This window comes from Notechis scutatus, chromosome 2 (assembly GCF_049901735.1).
Source record: "Notechis scutatus isolate UNSWTSFEM ecotype Mainland chromosome 2, rNotScu1.2, whole genome shotgun sequence".
In the NCBI taxonomy this organism is placed as follows: Eukaryota; Metazoa; Chordata; class Lepidosauria; order Squamata; family Elapidae; genus Notechis; species Notechis scutatus.
Genome location: NC_142010.1, coordinates 37,419,603 through 37,432,025, shown reverse-complemented (window position 1 = coordinate 37,432,025; position 12,423 = coordinate 37,419,603). Strand labels below are relative to the sequence as shown.

Genomic DNA, 12,423 nt, shown 5'->3' with positions numbered 1-12,423 from the left:
CTATATGCTTTTTTCTGAATATGGGTAAATAATAAATGAAAGGAAAGAGGATTTCCTGATCTTTCACTTTGCAGAAAGGAAGGAAAGCCAAGCTGAGCCAAGTAAGATGGAGTTTTCTTTATTGTACCAAATCCCCAAAAAAGTGAATGTATTTTATGTAAATAGAAGTCTACGTTTACAGTTGGACTTTTTCATTATCTTACACATCCTTATTTTAATTTTATTAGAATTTGCCCTGAGGGATTCCTCAGACCTCTGGTGTAGATTTTGAAAGAATGTGTGATAATGCAAGAAGTAATCCAATTTTCCCCACTGCAAACTTCTACAGAAAATGAAAAAGCAGAGGAGGACACACTATGAATTAAGCCCTCGTGTTCCTGAATGAAAGGCATGATATACATTTAAGAAATAGAAAATGAAGCATTTTTGGGGGGAGAGCCTTTGGTTGATTACATCCTTTTATTTCTAGGGATATTTACAATTCATCTTCCCAAAGAGACTCCTGGAGAGAAATTTGATGGCTTAGATATGTTGACAGTTCTGTTAGCACCAAAGAAATCCCGATCAGCTAAACCTTTAGTGGAAGAGATGGGTTTGTATTATTTTATTTTTAAAAAATGTTTTGCGGGTTCTTGTTTCTCTGTGTAGCATGCATTGGAGGTTACGACATTTTGTAAGTTCATTTTTAATGATTTGAATAATATTTTATTATTAATATGTATTATAAATATTAACATAAAATATAAATAATAAATAATAATGAATAAATATACCGTATTTGCCGGCGTATAAGATGACTTTTTGCCCTGAAAAACATGCCTCCAATTGGGGGGGTCGTCTTATATGCCGGGTCGTCTTATACGCCGGCAAATAGTAATTGGGAAGCACTGCGGCTGCCAGCGGCTGAGGCACTTTGCGCACCGTGGAAGCGAATCCCGTGAAGCCGAAGGAGCAGCCAGCCTTCTCCCAGCTCCCAAGGAAGCGAGGCTCGCACCGCCCGAGCTCCGCTGAGGTATCCGGCTGGGGCTGTCAGGAGTTGTTACCGCTGCGCGGCTGCGGCTCCAGTCCCGCATTGCCTCGGGAAGGGAAAGGCAAAACCAGGAGCCGCTGCTGCCATTGCAAAGCGCCGCCGCGGCTCTTCCTTTTTGCCTTTCCCTTCCCGAGGCAACGCAGGACTGGAGCCGCCGCGCCAGCGGTAACAACTCCTGACAGCCCCAGCCGGATACCTCAGCGGAGCCCGGGCGGTGCGAGCCTCGTTTCCTTGGGAGCTGGGAGAAGGCTGGCTGCTCCTTTCGGCTTCACGGATTCGTTTCCACAGTGCACAAAAGTGCCTCAAAAAAAAAAAGTGCAAAAGTGGAAGGCGTGCGGAAGAGGGGGCGAGTATATAACAAACTATATTTTGAGTGGAAATGTTGGGGGGTCGTCTTATACGCCGGGTCGTCTTATACGCCGGCATATACGGTACATATTAATTTATTAACATTATTAATATTAATATTTAGTAATGCTGCTTCTAGATGAAAAATCTATTGGAAGATGCCTTCTAGCATATTAAGAAATGGTTTATTCTCATGTTTTACTGAATATAGTGACAAATTCTACTGTGGATTGGATGTTAAGCAAAATAAGCCAGATTCAGGCTTCATTGTCTGTCCTACCTTCTCTTCATAATTTCTTGGAGTCATATATCCCATTTCTACCTAGAGTTGTTACTAAGAGCTGAGTTTAATCTTTTAGATCTGCTTTACTGCTGAGTTGTGATTCTTTTCTGTTTTTATCTCTACATTTCTGGTTACTGAATATCTTCCATCTGTGAACTAAATTCAGGCTATCTATCGCTTTGCTCTTTCTTTTTTTTTTTGAAACAAGAAGAACTAAAACTAATACAATAAAACTGTCCTTGGGAATAGCTTTCCACCAAGCTGGTGGAGAATTGTGAAGGGCCACAATTCCACTTCCACTAAGTCATGGTTTGATTTCACAATCATTTGTTAAATCACATAAATTGATACATGACATTATTTTAAACCCAAGTAAACAACATTAGTGGTTTAGAAATTCTTTTTTTAAAAAAAAAAAATTAAATGTATTGTTCACCCAACTCCAACGGACACTAGGCAATGTAGAAAACTAGTAAGAACATAAAAACACCTAAAAATACTGAATCACACAGGCACCCCAGGCTAAAATGCAGTTACCCTAACAGTCAGCATAAGTATCCATAAGGAGATTTAAAAGCCATGAAATCGAGGTATTCTCCAAAGCATATGAGGGCAGGACAAGCAATGGATGGAAACTAATCAAGGAGAGAAGCAACCTAGAACTAAGGACAAATTTTCTGACAGAACAGTTAATCAGTGGAAGATCTTGCCTCTAGAAGTTGTGAATGCTCCAAAGTTGGAAGTTTTTAAGAAGAGATTGGACAAACATTTGTCTGAAATGGTATAGGGTTTCCTGCCTGAGCAGCGGGGTGGACTAGAAGACCTCCAAGGTCCCCTCCAACTCTGTTATTCTTTCATAATTATGTTTGGCATTCAGTCTTTTAGAAAGGTTAAGGATGAAGTAAATTGGGGGGGTTGGGGAAAGTCTGCCCCCAGAACAGGCCTAAGGCAAATTTCTTCATTAAATTGGACTTTAAGACAAGGTCCTTATAGTTTCACATATATAATTTTTGTTCTGTATTTTAAAAGTTATCAGGCAGAGAAATATTAGATCATACAATCTGCTAATTGAGCTTTTTAATCATTTATTTTTGAATTACTATAAAGTATTTTGGTGTTGACTAGGTGGTTTCTTTTATTTTTTAAATTTATTTATTTTGGCAGTGGGTGAAATCGTTATCCTGAGCTTATGTGTTAATCTAAAAAACAGTGTAAATTATATGATCTTGATTCTTTTGAGAAGTTGTAAGAAAATTGTTAATTAAGTAAAGTTATATTTGGTGGAATTTCATACAATACATTCTAAATGACACAAAAGCTTGATATTATTGTAATAGTAGCTTTTGATGGCAATGCTTGTTCAGGTGCTCCTGATGAGGAGAACATGGAAGAAGAGGAGGAATTTGACTGGGAAATGGAACAAACTCTTCAGAAAGATAACATGGAGGATTCCTTGTGTCCATCTAGTTCCTATGGATTTGGAAGTCAGAAATCAGGAGTTTTTAGACGTCTCCAGGTAAGTGGGACCATTAAATAAACACAGATATTTAGTAATAAGAAATGTATTTTTCACATCACAGAACAATGATGCCTGAAAAAGTGCTGAATAATGTAAATGTAAAATTTATACCATGTTTCTCATATAATAAGGCCGGGTCTTACTTTTTTTTGAGCCCCGAAAAAGCGGCTAGGCCGTCTTTTTGGGGGTGACTTAATTCCCCCCCCTTGCATCCTCAGGCAGGCAGGTGGCGACGACTTGGATGTTGACCTCGGCATTGGTGGGGCACTTTGTATCGGGCCAGACCTTCCACGACCGTTGCTTTCCCTTCTCCCTGTGCTGCCGCAGCATTTAGAGCAATGCTGTGGTGTTTGGCGCAGCCACGCAGCATTTGGCGCAGCCATGCGGGGCCGGCCAGTGGTCCTTCCTGCAAATGGAGCCCAGCGGAGACACTCGGCTTCAGGCGCTCCTGTCGCTGCCTTCCCGGGCATCGTTCGAAGGCAAAGCCCATTCTTTTAAAAACGACACCCTACTACCGGTACGACAAAGCCTGCCCTGCCCGAGAGGGCAGCCCAACCCCACATGGGGAGGCGAATCTCCCAGGCCCACAGCACAGGATCAGCCCACCCGGGAGAAGCGCCCAGCCGTAATCCCTGTCTGGCCTCGGGCAGAGCGCAAAGAGCTTCGCCTGGGGCACCCAGCGCAGCTGACAGGCGGGCCCTCCTGCCTGGCGGTAGAGCTCTGGCCAAAGCAGCGAGCGCCTCCCCGCCGGACCCTCCACTCATCCTGCCAGGGCCGCGCCGGAGCAGGGCGGGGTTGGCAGAGCCGGGAAAGCGAGCCGCTGGTGCGTACCCGCCTACCAAGTGAAAGAACAGGGCTGACTCAAGCTTGGCTTCCTTCCCAAGTCCCTCCAGCCCGACCCGGAAGGGGCCACTGGGAGAGGCCGCCCGAGGCAGTGATAGCGCTCACCCATCCGTGGACAGGGAGGCAAGGTGACAGCCCACGCCGCGTCCTCCGAGCTGAGCCCTGCCGAGTGAGCGCCTCTGCCCGATGCCCATGCCACTGCAGCGTTTGGAGCTACCGGTGAGTTTGGAGATGCGTGGGGACAGGGACGGGCTGGGTAAGGGGTGGAAAGGACGGGCAGCTTCGGGCTCTCTCCAGTGGACCTGCTGGCCAGGGAAGCAGCACCTGAAGCCAAGTGTCTCCACCAGGCTCCGGTTGCAAGGAGGAGCCCTGGCTGGCCGCGCATGGCTGCGCCAAACGCCACGTGGCTGCATCAAACACCGCGGCGTTGCTCCAAATGCCGTGGCAAGCCCCCCCCCCCGCCATTCTCCCCCATTTCGCATGTTTTAATATAGGCCTTAATTTGGGGGGAGGGGCTTAATTTCATTTCATGCCAAGAAAACATGCTGGGACTTCCTATTGGGGGAGGCCGTATTGTTGGAGAAACAGGGTATTATAGCAAAGCAATAGCACTTACACTTATATACTGCTCCACAGTGCTTTAGAGCACTCTCTGAGTGGTTTACAGAATCAGCATATTGCCCCCAACAATCTGGGTCCTCATTTTGCTGACCTCAGAAGAATGGAAGGTTGAGTCAACCCAGAGCCCTGTCAGGATCGAACTCCATCCAGTGGACAGAGTTAGCCTGCAGTACTGCATTCTAACCATAGTGCCACCACAGCTCCCTATGGACATATTCTTGAAATTAGATGGTAATTGCTGTGTAAGTAAAGATGTCTAAAAGATTGTTTAAATATTTTCATTTTTATTTTTTTTAAATGGTGTTAGAAGTCAATAGGAAATAGAAATTGACTCATGAAATATGATGGAATGTGTTTACAAAAGGGGAGGTGGTATAATGGACAATGGTGAAGTAGCATTTTCCCAGAAAAGAGAAAGGAGCACATTCCAAAGAATGGATGAGACAAGAGATAAAACTGTCTAGAGCTGGATTGGAGGCAGAGGAAGTAGTTTAGGATAGCCACTTCCTAGAATCTCCCTGGGGTAAATATATTAGGATGAAGAGTAGTAAAGGCTTTGTCTGACAAGCTTTTGTTTATATGGTATGAGCAAAACTGAACTTTAGCGGATTGTTCGATGTTGTTCTAGGGCTGGGCCTGACAAGAAACATTTTATAATCTTTGAATCTTAAATTGGAGAGAAAGAAATACTTACAGAGATGGAACTTGAAGTTCACTGAATAAGTAAGCCTTAATTGCATAATGGTTTAGAGAGAACACAGTGTATCTGTTCGTGATCTATATTATATAATTGCCTGACAATAGTAAATAAATTACCCTACTGTTTTCAATCCTCCTACTGCAAGCATGATTGATGTCAGTAGAACTGTACTAAGCATAACAGTAGTTTGGATCCAACCAGCTAATTGTAAAATCAATAATTTTATGACATCTGCTAATATATTTATGATGAAAAGTTACCATTACAGAAAAATTATTTGAGACGTGTATATGCAATACAGGTAGTCCTTGCTTAAGACCCATTTGTTCAGTAACCAGTGAAAGTTAAGATGGCATTGAGTGAACAATCCTTGACGTGGCAGTGATTGCAGTGCCCCTGCGGTCAAGTGACCAAAATTCAGGCACTTGATGGCCCACCTGCATTTCCAACTGCAGCATGTGCTTCATGTCCCTACGATCTGTCTCTCTCCCCCCCCCCCACCTCTGCCCTTTGGACTGTCCTGTGCTCTGCCATCTAGGGGTGTCAAACTGGTGGCCTGCGGGCTGGATGCATCACAGGCAGGCCATGCCCACCCCAGTTCCACGAAAGGGGGAAAAACAACGCGACATGTCACATGATGGCAATTTGACACTATGAGTTTGACACCCGTGATCTAGTCCCTTCCCTTCCCCTCCAGCTGACCTTCACTGTCTTCTTCCTCCACTACTGATTCGGTATGTCTGCCTGCCTGGGGCAGCTCCCGGCTCTTTGTGAGTGCACTCCGGCCAACAGGACAGAGATGGGGGAAGGAGATAGGCAGGTGGTGGGAAAGTGATATCCTCAATTTAGATCGCAGGTGGAAAATTTCAGTAACCAAAACTGTATGGATAGCAGCAGAAAAGGAACACAGCTCAGTAGTAAAGCAGATTTAAAAGATTCCAACTCAGATCTTAATATCTCTACTGTAGAAGTGGGAAATACGGCTCCAACGAATAATGGAGACCAGGTAGGACAGATAGGGAAGCATGAATCTGACTTTTTTTTTTTTACTAAACAATCCATAATAGAATTTATCACTTTATTCAATAAAACATGAGAATAAACCACTTCTTAATATGCAAAAACAGGGGTCCCCAACCCTCGGTCTGTGGGCCTGCACTGGGCCACAGCATACCAGAAACCAGGCTGCACAAAGAAGTGAAGCTCCAACCCTGGGATGCAAAACCATGGCCCCTCTGGTCCACGGAAAACCCTCTCTCCATGGTGCCCAAAAGGTTGGGGACCGCTGTGTCAACGTTTCAAGTAATGCACCCATAGAAATTAGAACTCCGAGGCAAATTCCTCAAAGAATGTTTTATTGGGTATATCATATTGGCACAACTGGTGAAAGCTAACTCTAAAAGTTCCTGCAGCTTTCACCTAATTAAAAGTAAAAGTTTCCCCTCCCCCCCCCAAGTCATTGGTCACGCTGTCCAATCCAGGAGCTGGCCGGTTGCTTGGTTACTTCACTCCTCTGGCCAGCCATCTGTGTGAATGTCCTTGGGTTCCCACAGGAAAGTTGTTTTGGCTACACACCCCGTCTAAGTATTTTCCCCCTCCCTCTAGTGTGTGGCAACCCTGAGGCCTCCAAGATGGCCTCAGCTATGATCACTTCAAAGGTTGACATGCTGTGCTAAAAGGCATCTTTCAATAGGTTTACCAGCAAGAAGCAGCATTACTATTTTATTCAAATAATTAAAAGTTCTTCACCTCCAATGCATGTTAAAAGAGAAACGAGTACGCAAATTATCTTTTAAAAATAAATCATATAGACCCATCTCTTCTGCTAAAGTTGGGAGCCAGTGCAGCAGAGCAAGAAAAGTGTGAAGTCCTGGCCTAATGGTGACACAGTCTGGGCCTAACGACTGTAATTGTGCCTAATAAAATTGCCATCACTATGCTGTCCAGGACACATAATGTTTCTCTTAACCGCATCACTTGGCAACAGAAATTCTTGGCTTAATTGGGGACATTCAGAAATGACTACACGAATATGTATATTGACATGTATATTTGTAAAGATTACTTTGCATTTATGGGAAACTGCAATCACTATTTGTTTGGAATTTCTACAGAGATGTACATGAAAATGTCCTCTTGCTTCATGAGCTTAATAAAATTCATTTTTATAATTTGCCATTTTATGGCATTCTGTGGTCTAAAGTAGCTTCCCTTTAATGGAAAATAGTATGAGGAAAAAGAGATGTTTCACTCTATATCATGCAGTTTATATGAAAAAGTGTAAGTTGTAAACCTTAAACATATTGCTTGAGGATGACAGATTTTCTACTGCTTTGTTTTTAAGCAAGATATTTCTGTATAACTGAAGAGAAAAAGCCAAAGTAGACACATTTTTGAAAAAGATAAAACATAGAAAGCAAAACTTTAGTGATGAATGAACTATTTTGCCTTAACCATTATGACATTTCTTACATCCATACATCTTTATGTTTAGACATGTGCTTCTCTTAAGTGAAGATAAGAGTAAGTTTAAAGTGGTCACATTCATAGATGTATTCTTCAAAGCCTTGAGAAGGTCTTTTTTCAACACAGCAGCAAACCTAAAAAAGGAAATGACAAAGAATGTGTCCCAGAGGAAATGATACAAGTAATACATGGACAGGAAAACACAGCCTTAGGAGAAGAAATTAAATTATTTTCTTTTTATCGAAAAGCAAATAGAGTTGTGTGGTATGAATCCTTATCATAAAGCATTATAGCTTCTGAGGGACACTATTGCCTGCTTTTCAGTTAGTTATGCATTGATATTAGCCAAATATCAATACGCTGAGAACTGAACAGTGACTTGAGTTAAAGAAAATTATTAACTGTTAAAAGATAACTAAACAATCCACTGATTTCGTCTTCTCTTTGTGAGTTTCTCCTTTTATGCTCTGGAAGTGTAACAAAATAATTTCTGCTGTAGTCAATAATTGTGGCTTTGTTTAAAATTACATATACCTGTCAATCTAAAAGAGTTTAAATTGTGCTGCAAAATTGCAGCAATAATTGTAGCAATTTCTTTTGTAGATGTTTATTTTATCATGATTATGTTTTTATATATATGTAAAGAACTTTAGACAAGGGGAGAGTTAACAGCATTTGATAAATGGTATATGGCCGTGATGGCTAACCTATGGCACGTGTGCCACAAGTGGCATGTACAGCCCTCTCTGTGGGCATGTGAGCCGTCGCCCAACTCAGCTCCACCACACATGTGTGTGCACACCTCCTGCTGGCCAGCTGGTCTTCGCGTCTCTGCCACGCATGTGCGGGGGCAGGGTACATGCATGGGGGACACGGGGCACATGCATGGGGGAAGTGCACGCATGTGTAGGGGTGGGAAGCATGTGCGGGGGACGCGTACGTATTGCATTTTGGGGATGTGCACTTTGGGCACTCGGTGCTGAAAGGGTTAGCCATCACTGGTAAATGGCTACATCATTTTAAACCAAAATAATCTTTTCAGTATTATACCAAGCTTCTATAATAAACACAATAGGTTATTTAATAAATAGAAAAAGAGATTTGAAATCTGAACCTGATGAGTCAGCTTTTATGGCACAACAATCCTTTTAAATCCATTTAGCATGCCATTAAGAATTGAGTATAATTCATAGATGATATTATGTGCCTTTAGAATTACATTATATTAATTACAGACTTTTTAGGTTGTGCTAGAGGGATTATAATCAGATTTGGGCGCATTGCCATCATTCATTGCAATGCTAATTTTAAGTGCTTAGGTCAAACGTTTTTGAGGAAATTGTAAACAAAAATAATGGGTAATCTCTAACAGTTAGTGTGGGATTATTTCCTATAACTGTGATGCAAGCTTTTTTTTTCCTTTTTAATTGTCAGATTTATCAGGATGAAGTAGTGTTGTTAACAATGTGGAAGGATGTGGTTGCTATTGCTTAGCCTGACAGAAGGGTGCCACCTTTTGGGAAGACAACTTAAAGTTTTGCAAAGGTGGTTTGGTTTACTGATTTTAAAATGTGTGAAACTGCACAGAAAAATCATCCAGTAGCAAAATATCTTGAAGAAACTGTTAAGTAAAGTTTCTTTTTTAGATTTGTTCTTCTTTTGACCAGTTTTTTAAAAAATTCCTTTTATCTACACAATTTTTTTGGTGCTAAAATATAAACAATATATCTTAAAACATTTGTATTGATCAATATTATCAATATATTCATATATATTCTAAAATTGTATCTATTTCAGTGTCTTTTGCGTCTGTTGATATTTGTTGATGTTCCATTTATCCTAATTAAAAGATGGGGAAAGGGGGAAGAACTACCCAGAATCGCGTGAATGGTATATAAATTTAATTAAAAATATAAAATAAAATTGGAGATAAAATCAGGAGGAGGGATGAAAACTGGAGCACGGAGCAGCAGCAAGACCAAAGACCAAGCAAACAAGTGGCCTCTCTAAGGACCATCATGTGAGAATGACTAGCTGATTCACAACCTGTTTGGCTCAATTGGAATTTTAAGTGGACTGTCACCAAATGGCCACCTTGCTTGCCCTTTTCCAGCAAAGGTTATCCCTTGTTTGCCAATCATAAGAGAAAATGATGAGGTTTCTCCCTACAGTTCTATAGCTTTCTAGGGTGTTTCTCACTAGCACGTATTCTCTCTGCCCCTCCCCTTCCCTCACCTAGGCAGGTGAGAAGAATTCCAAGTAAAACATTAGATGAGAGCCATCTGTCACTGTTATTTTCTAAAAAATACCTATGGCGGGGGCATCAGACTCACATCATCATGGCAGTGTCACATGATGTATTGTGACTTTTCCCCCCTTCACTAAACCGGGCGTGGCCAGCACATGATGCATCTGGCCCTGACCTATGGCCATCTGAGATCTAGAATCATTTGAACTAAAGATATATTAGAGATAGTTCCTTTCCTTTGCATTAGTGTACTCACTTCCTCTTTTTGTGATTAAAAAATATTCAAATGTCAAAATCAAGTCACAAAGGAAGTCTTAGCAGGTGCCAAGACCTATCTATTTATCTATTTACAGCTTAGCATTTGCAATTGTGGCTTATTTAATAAATCCTTGCTTAGTAAAATATGAATCTATTCACAATTTAGCATCTAGATTTTAAGCTATACAAAATACTCTGGTTTATTCTCTCTTATCAGTCACATGAGAAAGGAGTGCCCTGCTTATGATCTAATCTCAAATAATAATTATATATATATGCATCCACTAAAAAAGATTAAGATAACCTAATCCATGGTTAGTGAGGCATAGGAAATAATGTATCCACTTGCAATAGGAGGCTAATATATTGATCATGAAGTGTGATGTCCCTATTCTAAAGTTTCTTGTTTCACTGAAGAGTACAGGTGATTGACAGATGTGTATTCTTGCTATCTTTCAGCTCTTTTGTGTTTTAGAATATTTGACTGCATTTAATGAAGCATTCTTTATGATACCTCCAAAGCATCTTTATTATCTTGATGTACAACTTTCTAAACCCTATATAATGTATGTTTTGCTTTTTTTTTAAGCCAGTGATTTTTAATTGGTTTGTCCTTTTCCTTACAGGATGAACTTAATGAAGTTGTTGATGTTAAAAACCCAGACATAACACCTGCATCTGAACGCAGAGAAAAACGACTTGCAGCAGAAGCTGCTAAATTTGATCCTGATCATTACCTGTATGTTTATCTCTGCTTATGTGTTCCGGCAGTAAATAGTTTAGGATCATTGTACTGTGCAATTGGATTTAAATCCTCCCTAACCTTTCCCATTGATCTTCATTGCCCTTCTCAGTTTTCCTACTCCTTCATCTCCTTCCCACCTCAGATTACATTTAAACAAATTTACATATCCCAAAAAAGTATTTTGTTAATTGTATTTATGATGGTATGAAAGAGTTAGAGTTATCAATAAATGCAATAGAAGAGTAAAGACTATGCACGCATAGAGCTCATTTGCTGATTTTGTGTCAGTCACCCATTCTCAGCATCAAGGTCATTGTTTTGGAGATAAAATTAAGAAGATACTTCCCCCACCACTGTAAGTGACCATGAGCTCCCAGAAGAAAGAAAGAATATAACAGAATATATACTCCTTACCTGCAAACATCAAATTGTAGATTGTTATATTATACCCTCATCTTATATCAGTGATGGCTAACCTTTTCAGCTTGGTGTGTCGAAAATCGGGAAAAAGTGTAGCCTTCCTCGGGTCGTGTGTCACTTCAAGAAATATCAATAATTTGGTTTATGACGGGCTGGGCTGGGGTGATCACACAGGGCTGTGAAACTCGTCTCCCTGGTCTCAGGGCTGCAGGTGCAGGATGTGGGGATCGGAAGGCCACCTTACAGGGCTGTGAACCTCATGGATCTCCTTTCCTCCTGTAGCGTTCCTGAAGTAATGAAACTGACAAACCTCAGTTTATGGCGGTTAAAACTGGTTCTCTGCTGCAAAGATCTTGCGGCAGCGGTGACACCACACCTCCAAGCAGGGAGCAGGGAGCAGGGATTGGAGCAGAGCACAGGCAGCCTCTAAATGTGCAGGTTTTCCCTACACCAACGGGCATGTCAGTCAAAGTGCCTCGGCATGTCACGAGTGACACGCGTGTCATAGGTTAGCCATCACTGTCTTATATAGATGCAGCCAAATGTATTGGTATCCGATGAGCCTCTGTGGCGCAGTGGTTAGAGTGCAGTACTGCAGGCTACTTCTGCTGGTTGCCTGCAGTTTGGCAGTTCGAATTTCACCAGGGTCAAGGTTGACTCAGCCTTCCATCCTTCCGAGGTGGGTAAAATGAGGACCCAGATTGTTGGGGGCAATATGCTGACTTTGTAAACCACTTAGGCTGTAGAGCACTATGAAGTGGTATATTAGTCTAAGTGCTATTGCTATTGCTATCCTTCCACTTTCTCCCAAAGAATCTCAATTTGCCATGAAATAAATGGAAACTAATACAGTACAAGTGAATAGCATCTACCACTCTTTATTCCAGGGGTCTTCAAACTTGACAGCTTTAAGACTTGTGGACTTCAACTCCTAGAATTCTT

The 12,423-nt window shown here is 41.6% G+C and overlaps 1 protein-coding gene across 2 annotated transcripts in view; it reads left to right on the top strand.

Annotated features, from left to right (window-relative positions):
* The window catches only part of SHQ1 (SHQ1, H/ACA ribonucleoprotein assembly factor), a 111,032-nt gene that overhangs the window by 13,026 nt on the left and 85,583 nt on the right, over positions 1–12,423 (top strand). For both annotated transcript variants that reach the window (XR_015747482.1, XM_026679058.2), the window contains exons 4-6: positions 470–592; positions 3,026–3,177; positions 10,943–11,055. Coding sequence is in view for 1 of the 2 variants with exons in the window: in XM_026679058.2 (XP_026534843.2) it covers positions 470–592; positions 3,026–3,177; positions 10,943–11,055 (388 nt within the window). In the remaining variant the exon portion in view is untranslated. The remainder of the gene's footprint in view (positions 1–469; positions 593–3,025; positions 3,178–10,942; positions 11,056–12,423) is intronic.